The 13,164-nt window shown below is 43.5% G+C and overlaps 1 protein-coding gene across 1 annotated transcript in view; it reads left to right on the top strand.

The window, feature by feature from the left end:
- QSOX2 (quiescin sulfhydryl oxidase 2) overlaps nt 1-11,504 on the top strand; it is a 38,048-nt gene extending 26,544 nt beyond the window's left edge. Inside the window, exons 11-12 of the mRNA XM_075835167.1 lie at nt 3,062-3,250; nt 7,199-11,504. Of these exons, the coding sequence (XP_075691282.1) occupies nt 3,062-3,250; nt 7,199-7,719 (710 nt within the window). The 3' untranslated portion in view covers nt 7,720-11,504. The remainder of the gene's footprint in view (nt 1-3,061; nt 3,251-7,198) is intronic.
- The last annotated feature ends 1,660 nt before the right edge of the window (nt 11,505-13,164 follow it).

The raw sequence follows: 13,164 nt of genomic DNA, 5'->3' as shown, positions 1-13,164 counted from the left end.
GTTAGCGTTACCAGGGTTTTCCATAACTCTTTCCCATGCTCCTGAATGGCAGATCTGCCTAGGTATACTATAATTGCGAAAGGCTCTAGAGGATAGAGCTGAAACGTCACACATGGGGCAATAAAGTACCCTCTTTTTTACACTTCAACTACGGTGTGCTGCCTATTTTTTTGGATTCCTATACTAGAATTGCCTGCATTTTATAACTATGCAGATTTGCTATTCAGAATTGTGAGAGCGGTAAAGGCGGCCATATTGGTTGTCGCCCAGAAGCAGATATAACTAGGATATGGATCGATTAGAATTCTTTTAGTTGCGATGTCTTGATGACCTGTATGTACGTTTTTGTGGCACGGTCGCTTTATACATACTGTTGCAATACTTTTCTAGTTGCGTCTTCCAACATGTCTGACCTTGCGCAATTTTTTTTCCGACTGTTTACGCGGTTGTATCTGAAACGACCAAATGAAATTATTTAACAGTAATAATCAGTCAGAATGTGTTAGGCAAGGATCACAAACTACATTTTGGATTCGTTTTTTTTATAGCCAAACCCAAGCATGGACGCAAAACAAAGAAGAATCATCAGTCTTTTCTTTATACCTTTCTTCCACTTTGGATCCACCTCTGGCTTTGACCTGAAAAGCTGCATCAAAACTGCGTGTGTGATCCTGGCCTAATGGTTCTCATTTACAATTGTTGTTTATGGTCGGATCGTTAAAGGGACACTAGAAATAACTTATTGTGTTATGCCTAGTGCAGGGCCTGAGTCGGCGGTTCATGAGGTTCTCTATTTGTATCTGTGTCATGCGCCGCCCCCTCAGACCCAGCACTAGGCAAACGCAATAAGTTTTTCCTGGAGTGTCCCTTTAAGAAAGTAGTTCTGTCTATGGCCTCCTTACCATCACACATTTTTATTGGCATATTGTGTTTTTCACATTCAATAGGTGATGAGACGGACGCCCACCTCGTGGGCAATGTTCAGGCAGGCGTTATAGAAAATGATGCCCGCCACTGTCCCTCGTTCCTGCCTTCAGCTGGCCATCTCCCTATCTCTACGATCAAACCTATTTTGTCTCTGCTGAAACATACCTCTCCGTTCTCGAATCCTGATCCTCTCTGTCCAGATCGGCTTTCCCTCGTCCATTCCTGATAAGACTCAGCAAAACATTACTGCTGCAACAGTGTTAAATATTGATTTGAGTAAAGTGGGCAGTGGCACTGTGCCAAGCCATTAGGTGGAAGACAAGCTGCCCGCCGTGTGTGCCAGTGCTGGCTATTATGGTACAGCGTTATGTAATTCCACTTTACAGTGCCTCACTGGGACCGTCCATATCACAGTACAACGATTACATCCATAATAAATAAAAGGTAACTCTGCAAATTCTTTGCTTTACTACTTATATTGTTTTCTGCTCTATTCACACCCAAAGGAAAAGTAAAAATGCTACTAATCACTACTTGGTACTACCAACATTGTGTTTTGAATGCAACTTTGGATGTCGATGGAGAAGAGAACATGTCAATCAAAATTGAGACAAGAAAGATTGTGCAAAGTTACCCAATATGTCTACTTTAATTAAATGTATAATGTATGTAGATCTATACTGTGAAGGGTCCTCTAATGAATGATGACATTGGGAGACTGGTTGTTTAGAGTTTCTCCTTAAAGGTTATGTCCACTTTTGCAACCATTTTCTTTAAATTGCTCTAATGCATCTAAAGTAAAAAATTTAATCGATCTTTATATGTATACAGCTCCTTTACAGACCTATGGGTCTCCATGGTTACAAACAAACCTTAAACCTGCGGTCATATGTACTCTCCTATTTGCTTCCACTTCTACGGCCTAGTCTAGAAGCAGGGGGTCAAATAAATGTAACACATGACTGCAACATCAGGGTTTCTATGTAGTCTGCAACCATGGAGACACCTAGGTCTGCATAGGAGCTGTACACACAAAACGGTCAGATATTTTTAATTGACTATTTGCAAAGTTGCTTCTTTTTTTTATTCTGGGTGCATTTGAGCAATGAAAAACAATGGTTGCAAAGTAATAAACATATCCTTAAGGCCTCATGCACACGACCGTAAAAACTCCCGTTATTACGACCCCTAATAACGGGCTCATAGACTTCTATTGGCGACGGGTGCCTTCCCGTTTTCTCACGGGAAGGTGCCCGTGCCGTTGAAAAAGATAGAACATGTCCTATTTCAGGCCGTAATAACGGCACGGACAGTCCATAGAAGTCTATGGAGCTCTCGTAATGACGGGTGGCTACATGTGTGCACCCGTCATTACGGCAGCGTTGCTAAGCGACGTCAGTAAATAGTCACTGTCCAGGGAGCTGAAAGAGTTAACTGATCGGCAGTAACTCTTTCAGCACCCTGGACAGTGACTACCGATCAGTATAAACCTGTAAAAAATAAAAATAAAAGACTTTCATACTTAACGAGAACTTCCTGCTTCCTCCAGTCCGGTCTCCCGCCTGTTGCCTTGGTGACGCGTCCCTCTCGACATCCGGCCCGACGTCCTGGATGACGTTTCAGGCCATGTGACCGCTGCAGCCAATCACAGGTCAATCACAGGCTGCAGCGGTCACATGGACTGCCGCGTCATCCAGGGATGTCGGGCTGGATGTGAAGAGAGGGACGCGTCACCAAGACAACGGCCGGGTAAGTATGAATTTCTTTAACTTTTATTACAGAAAAGGCTGTCCCTTCTCTCTATCCTGCACTGACAGAGAAAAGGGGCTGCCGATTAGTGCAGTGCTATTTTGCCGCCAAAAACGTGCTCGTAAATACGGGTGGAATACGGGTGACACCGGACCCATATTAACGAGCACGGGTTCGTAAATACTGGTGCAAAACGGGTGGAATACGTGTGACACCGGACCCGTATTTACGCCAGTATTTACGGGTGGGAAAAAATACGGTCGTGTGCATGAGGCCTAAATGTAAGTCTACGTGTCTGACATGGATCTGTATGTAACCGCTCGAGGATATTATGGTGGACACTTACAGTATTGTCAATTACAACATTTCTATCTTTTTTCTGTAGAGTTTGAAGGAGACGCTCAGGCGGTCATGAAAACCATGAGACGATATATCGGTGAATTTTTCGGATGCCGGGAATGTGCACAGCACTTTGAAGCCATGGCGAAAGAGTCGATGGACAGTGTGAAAACCGCGGATGAGGCGGTGCTTTGGCTGTGGAAAAAACACAATGTGGTCAACAAGAGACTGGCTGGTAAGTAGAGACGATTACAGGCTAGAATACTGTGCGGTTCTGTTCATGTCGCTTCTGGTGTACATCAGACATACATATTACACATTACATTATTTATTTTTTATAAACTATACGTCTGACTTAGGGCAGTAATGTGACATGAACATATTCTTACTGTAATATTTACACTTGTTCCATCAGAGCACCCCCTACTGTCCATACACCAGAACAAGCTGCTTCCGAAAGGCTTGGTTTCCTTGAGGATATCAAACCGCAGCCTCCATATTCTATACGGTGGAATGAATGGTTGTCCTATAGATTGCACAGACTGGCAGCGAGGGGGCAGGGGATGCACAGACTGGCAGCGAGGGGGCAGGGGATGCACAGACTGGCAGCGAGGGGGCAGGGGATGCACAGACTGCAATGTTTTACATTTTCCAGGATCCATGTAAAGTCCTCGTATTCGGAACCTGTTAAAGAACGACCATTGTACTTGTATGTCGTGAAGAGATGGGGGTTGTATGGAGCGGAACCATGGGCTGAGACCTCTCCAACTCCGATCCCGGCTGTTTAACCCCTTAGATGCCACGGTCAAGCCCATCGACCCTGCAACGCGATCATGGGGTGCTGATGGTTGTCATGGCAGCCTGGGGGCCTAATGAAGGCCCCCATGTCTGCCATCTTCGTGCTCCTATTGATCCTTGCGAATACATTTTTATTTAATATAAGTTTTTGCTGCAGAAACGCCAGAAATAGTTTTTGATCAACTTGTCACCAAAAAAAATGGAGTAAGAAGTGATCAAAAAGTTTTATGTACCCCAAAATTATATAAAAAGAAACTACGGATCTTTCTGCAAAAAAACAATCCCTCACACCGCTCCATCGAAGGAAAACCAAAAAAGTTCTGGGTCTCTGAATATGGCGACACAAAACATTTTGTTTTTTTAACATAAGATTTTTGTTTTGTAAAAGTAGTAAAACAGAACTAGAGAAATTTGGTATCGCCGTGATCGTATTGACCTGCAGAACAAAGTTAACGTAGGGGAAATTGGTGTTTTCTATCCATTCCACAAAATAATTTTTCAATGTTTCCCAGTACATTAAATGGTGCCATTAGAAATGATCGCTCGTCCAGCAAAAGAAGCCTTCATATGGCCACGTCAATGGAAAAATAAAAGGAAAAACTAAAATGACACACGAAAAATGGCCTGGTCATTCATGGGTTAATAAGTAAAAAAAGAAAAAAAATTATAAACCTGGACAACCCATTTTAGTACAAGCAGCTTTTATGGCTCTTTTGACGCACTTATCCGAAATCCCCGCAAAAATGCATGTTTGGGTAGAACAGCTGCGGTTTTTTGCGACCATTGTTTTTCTAATCCCTGCAAATAAAGCTGCAAAACCCGCCTGTGAATACACTCTTGGAAATGTTTTGTTTATAGAAAATAAGGCCCTTTACCAATATAGAGCTATAAACATTTTGAGCACGTTTTCCCGCCAGTCTCCTCTGGTAAACTCACCCTAAGGGCACATTCACACTTCTGTATTTCCATGTTCAGTTTTTTTTGTTTTTTTTCATTGAAAATCTAAGCCAATCCACATTTTTGTTTTTTATACACGAGTCTTTTTGATACGCAGCATATTCCAACAGATCCGTATTGGTACAGTTTTTAGTGCAGAGATCAATGGGTTGAATTTAAAAACGCATGTTCTGTTTTTGCCTAGTACGCGTTATAATGTTCTTTTACATCCGTATTTCAGCAACATTGCAATAACCGCATAAAAATAGTTTATCCTATAACAAAAAAACTGAACAAATACGGACGAAAGATGGACAACTTGTGACAAAATATAGAAACAAAAAAGTTGTAAAAAAAAAAAAAAGAGAATATTGCGCATGTATTTGGTCCGTATTTTCCAAAGGAAGTGTGAATGAGCCCTTAGTGTTGAGAAGCGGATAGACATCCCATGGGATGGGCAGTATAGCGCCATGCACGCCAGCCTGGTTTTGCTAGTCTATGTACAGATGATGGGGGCTTCTTGATCCATTCATTTGAATTCCCGCGACAACTTTTGAGAACAGACATCAGAGGGGTCCTAGAAGCACTGTCAAATTTTTTTTTTACATTTATATAAGCTCCTCCGTCTGACAACCACAAGCCCCCTCACCACCACATACACAGTGCCGCTCCCAATGAGTTGGAAATCTTGCAGGATATAGCGCCTGAGAATTCAACCAAATGGCAGGCACATGCGCGTCTACGGTCAAGAAGGTCTTTAAACAGAGATCCGCCTCATTGTCGACCGCTCCTGCTTCGGACACCCCTGATTTGTGGGAGACTATACTGTCCTTCCAGGGGTTCTGGAGGTCTCTCTTTTTTGGGACAAGATAGCCAGTATGATATTGCAGATAAATATAATGGCTCTCTGCTCCTGTATCATTCTCCTCTGTCACCTGTGCCTGTTTTTTACCCTCTGCTGTCTTCTGTGCCTGTTTTATAGAACAGTCAGTCAGAGGTGACAGTGGAGAGTATAGTGACTATATTCATTGTGTGCAGCACAAAAATACAGGGTAGAAAACAATAATGAATGTCGCCGGCTGTGTGCATATATCTAGGGACATGATTCCTTGGTATACGGTCTGCTGTCTTTGGAGGACAGAGATCAATTATTATAACATGCGCCTAAATCGGTTCTGTATGTGTGTGAAGGAGATTAGTAGAGGTGGGGATTTTTTTTTCCCATGTTCCCTGCTAATAAATAAATAATGGCAATTGAACCTCAAGCTCCTGAATAAGAAGGTGATGGGAATTTTTATTTTATTTCTTGTCTACAGATTTTTTTGTATCGGTAATGAAAAGAAGTAATGAACAGCCAAGGTGCTAACCAGCACATCCATATATACCGGCTAATCAAACCGTCCCACGTTCACAAGCCACATACCCCACATATTCAGGCCAAAACATAGACAAATGTTCAGCAAAAGTTCTAGACCCTCCATTGCCCCCTACTCCCCAGTAGTCACAGCCCAACAGCACTAGTCATTGCATTACCCTTCTTTCTCCTGTACTGCACCGCTGCGCCCTCTGCTGGTCGTCAGAAAGTTACTGTGATTGCTGTGTTCATAGCCAAGATTGCCACGCTCTCCTATCCCTGTATCCGTTATGAGCCACTGTCTGATGCCAGGAGCAATCTACGATTACTTTTGCCGGGACAGATTTTGAGGAATGATATCCGTGACTGGCACCAGGGTGGAAACACCTGAGCGCAGAATACTTACAGGGTTGGGAGGAAGATCGGTTCACCATAAATGGTCACCTAGTTTTGTCCAGCACTGCCCTATGGCACTATCACACAGCCATTTTTTTTTCCCATGCTCTCTCTCTATATTTCTTGCTACAAAAAGTCTCTCTGGAGGACCCAGAATAATCACCATGTAATACTGCATTTTGTCCAGTGGTGGCGCTGCAGGGAAATTGAGCACTTGCTAACAGGTTCAAGCCCAGATTCCAGCTGAATGCTTTAAGGCCACGTAGCAATTTACAGTACAATACATGTGGATGCAGTTTTAATGCTGATTTTACAGTGAATTTGCAGTGGAAGAAATCCGTTCCTTGCCCCTTAAGGTGGCCAAACGCCTTCAATCGCTGTCGGCCAAATGAGTATGTGCCATCAATAGTGAAGGAGGAATAAGCTGCTGCCAGACACGTGGCTACGGCTTATCTCTCGAGGATAGGGTATATTAAAATTCAACTTGTCCGATCCCTTTTTTTCCCCCAACATCTGCCATACGAACGTCAGCTGAACATAATACATATTAGATGGTCTGCCGGTTTGGCCCAATGTTACCCTTATGTGAATGGCCACCTTCAGAACTGTACATTAGTTTTGCGTTGCAGCATTTGCCTTGGTTTTTATGATCCCATTTACTTCCCATTCATATTTCTTTTTGTCTCTCTCTCCGTATAGGCGCTCCAAGTGAGGATTCAAAAAGCCCCAAAGTAGAGTGGCCAACGCCTGACCTGTGCCCTGCCTGTCACGAGGAGACAAACGGGCTGCATAACTGGAATGAAAAGGAAGTTCTCGTCTTCCTCAAGAGGCACTATGGTACCAAAGAGATCTCCTTACAATACGCCGATCCTAACAGCGACCGACAAGAAGCAGAGGATGGCAGGAACGACAACCTTCACACCAAGGATCCCGGAGGAGGCGCAGACTCCAGCCACAACAAGTCCCGCGACCAGTCGATGGTTAAACCAGAGTTCATGAACAAATTAGTTCAAAAACCCATCGAAAAGGGAAAAAGCTCAAACTATGGGGAGGGCAGCAAACCGTCCGTGAGCTTCTTGGGTCTTGGCTTCTCCAACATAGACATGAGCCTGTGTGTGGTGCTCTACATCACCTCCTGCTTATTTTTAATGATCATGTATTTCTTTTTCAGAGTTCGGTCGAGAAGATGGAAAATCAGGTATAACCGACCATATGTCTAGTTTTATTGTTTTTTTTTCTATTTAAATTTTTTTTCGTTTTTTTACACCCCTAATTGACCATTTTGACTCCTTACAGTTTTTGTACAAATTGCATATGTATATATGTTTGATCAGGGATATTTGATGTGTTTTATAGGGGTCGCATGAGGTTAGAAATAAGGTTCAGCTTTATTTTTTCAGAAACAGCACCACTTCTGACCACAGGTTGTGTTTGGTATTGCAGCTCAGCCCTATTCACTCGAATAGGGCTGAGATGCAATTTTACAAACAGCCCATGGACAAGAGTGGTGCTGTTTTGGGAAGGGTGGCTGGGAGGAACAGACCCCCCCCTATTTCTAAGCTCATACAACTACTTAATACACATTTTTCCACCTTTTGTTCCTTGAAATTCTGCTACTGCAGAGGAACCGGTGCTGGTTTTACACAGAACTTCGTCTGACAATTTTGGCCATTGGTATAACACATTTTTGGGATGAGCCCACCTTAATTACCAAGGATGCTTGTCCATAATCCCAGCACTGGAGTCTTTTCTGCCACTATGGACATACAGGCCAGCACTGTTCAACCTCACCAAGGCCGATTAAAGCCATACACTTGACCAAATCCCATCTGGAATTGTTGCACCGGTTTTGTTTATGGGGCATTCCGTTAACCTATTGGACACGGAAATTATCCGCTGGGTGTGACGCATGCTATAGATGGTGCGGGGAGTCAGTGATGGACGAGGATTCCCTTACACTGTACTACGACCACCAGCAGGACAACGTTTAGCCACGCTTACTCCAGTTTGGTAGTAGTCTGTAAAGCGGGTCCTCTCGGTGCCCATTAGGTTTAACCCTTAATGGCCATCTTGTTGATGTGCACATTATTGGCTGGCCATTGATGTTTTATCAGCACAGACCCATAGGAGGAGTTGTAACAATGGACAATTTTGTGCATACCTCATGCTGGTCGTGGATTCTCGGTTACCAGTGCACTATTGTTAAAGGGGTATTCCACCTAAAGCCATCTTCTGAGATATCCAAACATGACATCTGTGTGGTCTTTTAAGCTTGGATTGCCACCAATTTACAAACAATGAAGCCAGAATGCTATAGACAGAGGCTCAAATCTTAAAGCAGCGCCAGTCTCCAATATAACCTTGATGGCATACCTTTGAAATCAGTGGCACTCTCTTACCACTGTTGTATCAGATACACCCAGGGAGAAGAGGTTCAGATTTTAGGTGGATTTCCCCTTTAACAATTCGTCATTCCGCACAGTAACGATCAGAATAGTCTATTGGTCATATTGTGAGTGATCGCCTATAGCCGCCTTAGAAACTCAGCAGAAAGCAGCAGTTCAGGGTAACTATTCCATTAGAAAGAGGCGACTCAGAAAGACGATTTACACAAAGGGTTTATCCGATCTTAAAAGGAACACTCGGGCAAGACTGGTACTGTGTTATGCCTAATTCAGGGCCTGAGGGGGTGAAGCATCTTTGTTATTTGAATTCCTGTGTCATGCTCTGCCCCCTCAGGACCTGCACCAGGCAAAGCACATCAATTTTGGAGTGTTCCTTTAACGATGACGCAGGCATTTATCCTTCTTAATGCTCAAACTAGCAAAATGATCAAAGTATTGTTAAGTATTGACGGTTCATACATAGAAATTGAAAGGATTTAGCAGGGACATTCATCATTCCACTTATTAAAGGGGTTCACTAACTTAAAGGGGCTGTCAAGGATTAGAAAAACATGACTGCTTTCTTCCAGAAACAGCACCTCACCTGTCCGTGGGTTGTGTCTGGTATTGCGGCTCAGCGCCATTGAAGTAATTGGGGCGGAGCTGCAACACCTCATACAACCTGTGGACAGGGGTGCCGCTGATTTTGGAAGAACAGTCATGTATTTCTAATCCTGGACAACCCCCTTTAAAGACAATGACATATTCGTAAGAAATACTTGGAGGTGGTCTGACCACTGTACGCCCATGAAGGCCTAGAAAGCAGTGTTGCTAGGAAAGCGCCATGTCCAGTTGCTTCTGCTTGCCTTTTTTTGTAGGGTGCATGGTTGCCAATTGGCTTAAAAGGGCTGATCACGCAGCCTGGAATAAAAACCAAACGGAAGAACCTGCCGCTGCGTTCTAGGGGTTGGCGGGGGTTACAGCAGTTCCCCCACTGATTGAACGTCGATGGCATATTTTAGGAATATGTCAGTAATGTCTTGAGTGACAACCACTTTAAAGGCCCTTTTAAAATGGGACAGTTTTTGGGCAGACGAGCGTTCATGTGAACGCTTGTTCCGGTTTATTGCCCTGTGTAGCAGAGCAACGCTCGTTCTTGAGCATAAACGATATCGTTGTTGGCAGCACAACTTCCTGTGTAAACTCGGAGACGCGCTGCCGACGTGATAGAAATGTATGGGGACGAGGGATCGGAGTAACGACCGCTCGTCCCTCTCCACAGCTCCGTGTGACGAGCGAACCAGCTTGACCAGTGCTTGTTTACACGGCCCAGGCCGGGTCGTGCTGGAGGACCCTTCGGGTAACCGAATTCTTAACGTTTGGAATAATCTCAGTAATTGGCGACCTCTTCAGCCTTTATTTATGTGCAGTTCAGTAAACCATCTTGCCAAATTTTTCTCCAGGGGCTCCGCTCCCTTTGAATGTATCTTTGTGTCTTTTTGTGCTAAAATGACCACAGTATTAGCCCATTTAGGCAAATCCCCAGCTTAAACCAAGGAAGTTGTGCTGTGTAAGTCTCATTGCTGCCTTTTCAATGATAAAACACTGGATTAAAGGTTTGCACGTGCTCTGCCTTGTAACAACACACTGTGTGTGCGGAGGGGACTCGGAGACCCTCAGGGCAGGTATTTGCCGGATTACAGAGAGTTCCAGTTGTGATTTTCTTCTAAGCAGGACATCACACACTACCACACCTATTATCTCATGTTAGTTCATTGTTTCAATTGATGATAATCCCTGTCATTGTGCTTAATCTGACACTTGGTAACAAGTTGTGCTGTCAGACAGGTGCTATTTTCTTGGTTGCCGCATGGGAACCGGAGTATTTTTCAATTACCAGCATAGGAATGACTGCAGTTGGGGTTGTGAAGGAATCGATTGCATCCGAGCGAAAAATTGTTGCGTCTGCCATTATAATAACCAGATCTTAAAGAGTATATCACCTCTGTACACCATTTTACATATAGAAGAAATCTACATATATAAAAGTGAGTAACATTGTCAACACATTACATTACCTATCCCTGGGTTACAGCCTGTATTATACCCCAGAGCTGCATTCACAATTCTGTCAGCTTCAGAGCTGAAATCTCCCAGCATTCCTTGTCTGTACAGGGCTTGCTTGGGTGATTTGTATTCTGAGAAGGGTCATTTTTACACCAGACTGTACAGTAATCTGGTGGAGGAAAATAATCGCTACGTATTTCTGCTCTTTATTTAGATGATATCTATATATAACCTGTAAAATGGTGTGCAAAGGTGAACATAGCCTTTCATTTGGACCTTTGCCGAGATACCAGGGATTTATTTTGCAAGGAAGGGGGAAACCACCCCAAGACCCCTTTCAAATGGCAAAATATCTTTGGTGCGTCCGTCTGATTGGGCGGGAGTGTGGCGGTCCTCCTCGTAAACTCAGTCTAAATCCGCTGTGTATTATAAATCCTCTCACCCGCCTTCACAATTTTATACAAATACCTTCAGTTCTGAGAACTTCCTAAAAAAAAACGTCCACACAAAAATGTATAAAATGTGTCTGTTAATAAAAGTTTTATAAAAATCAATGTTTTCTGTTTCCTGATCCTTTACATTATTGGCCGGTAACTGCAGATTATCATCATAGATCCACGACTGCCAAATCTTGTTATACGTCATTATATAAAAGGTGAAATTCTAGACACGCTTGTTGGTGTTATCAGGGTGAGTTTACAGTGTCTGCACCTCCTGTGTTCCCATGACAACACTTCCTATTCTGTGCTATGCAGATTCAGTGTTATCATAGGGACACTACGTCAATGTGAATATCCAGCAGTGCAAGTTGCGTAAGCATTGAAGGAAAATTCCAGGAAAAACTGAGGGCCACACACAAAATACGCAACAGAAATTCGGCAGCAGAATCTCTAGAAAAACGCCACAGAAATCCGTACCGTTTTTCCTGCTCGTATTGCTGCGGAAACGCATTTTTTTCCGCAGCGGTTTTACCTGCAGATTTAGTGTTAAACATTGGTTATAGCAGAGTATATGTGCACCTGCAGATTTCCAGCGTTTTTTACTGTATAAACGCTGTAAAAACCGCAACAACATAAATGTGGTGGAATTTCTGCTCCCCATTGAAGTCTATGGGTCAAACCCGCAGCATCTCCGCACAGAACACCAGCATAAATTGACACGCTGCGGAATGGAACACTTGGGCATGAGATTTTCTAAAGCTGAATGCACACATTGCGTATTTTGCTGCGGAAAATGCACAGCAAAACCACAAGAAATGCGCAGGGAAAAAAAATTGCATTTTTAATTTTTTTTTCAGTCCGGTTTTTAAGTTTTGCTGCATAAATTGCGGCATTTTCATGCGGGTTTTGCTGCATATTTCCCAGAACTAGAGAGAGAGAGAATTCGCAAGCGGAGTCGAGGGGTAAACTGACATGCCGCGGTTTAGAAAATAAGCACCGTAGGTCAATTTATGTCCCAAAAAAATCCTGCAGCGTGGACATGAGATTCCCTGGGATCTCATGGCCTATGCTGGTACTGTATTACTCTGCGGTTTTGCCGTACGCAAAACCGCACATCATACGCAATTCAGCCTAAATCTCATACACTTTGCTGCTACTGTAAATGCTGCTGAATTTTCACACAGAATACTGTTACGGAAATTCTACAGCGTTTATGCTACGTGGGAACCCGGCCTTAAATTGTTTTTTTGCCTGAACTAGTGGTGGTCCCTGATGAAGCGATAGCAGTGACCCAACTGGAAAAAAAACCTCAGGCCAGGCACAGACAGATGCTGGCATGCAGAAAGGAGGAGGGCGCAGCGCCAGTCCAGGGAAAAGATAAAACACTACAATTGTAAAGCAAAAAAAATGTATAAATAGCAATTACCTAAAGTCTCTGTATTCAACTAGATAGTAAATGCAGAGAGTACTCTATCGTCTTCTGTTATTAGCCATTTAAGGCTGGAGAGAAAGGGTTACACTGCACGACGTGGGCCGTGTAAACGAGCGCCGATCAACGAGACAGCTCATTGATCGGCGCTCGTTTGCTCCTTTCACAAGGAGCTATGTATGGGGACGAGTGGTCACTACTATGATCCCTCGTCCCGATACATTATTATCATGTCGGCAGGGCATCTCACTGTTTACACAGTAATATGTGCTGCCGACAATGATAATGTTTTCGACATTTAAAACGATACAATCAGCCGATGTTTGCTCGTTCATCGGCTGATAG

Source organism: Rhinoderma darwinii, chromosome 8 (assembly GCF_050947455.1).
Source record: "Rhinoderma darwinii isolate aRhiDar2 chromosome 8, aRhiDar2.hap1, whole genome shotgun sequence".
NCBI classification, from domain to species: domain Eukaryota; kingdom Metazoa; phylum Chordata; class Amphibia; order Anura; family Rhinodermatidae; genus Rhinoderma; species Rhinoderma darwinii.
Note: the sequence above shows the minus strand (reverse complement) of the source record. Positions and strands in the feature narration are given on the sequence as shown.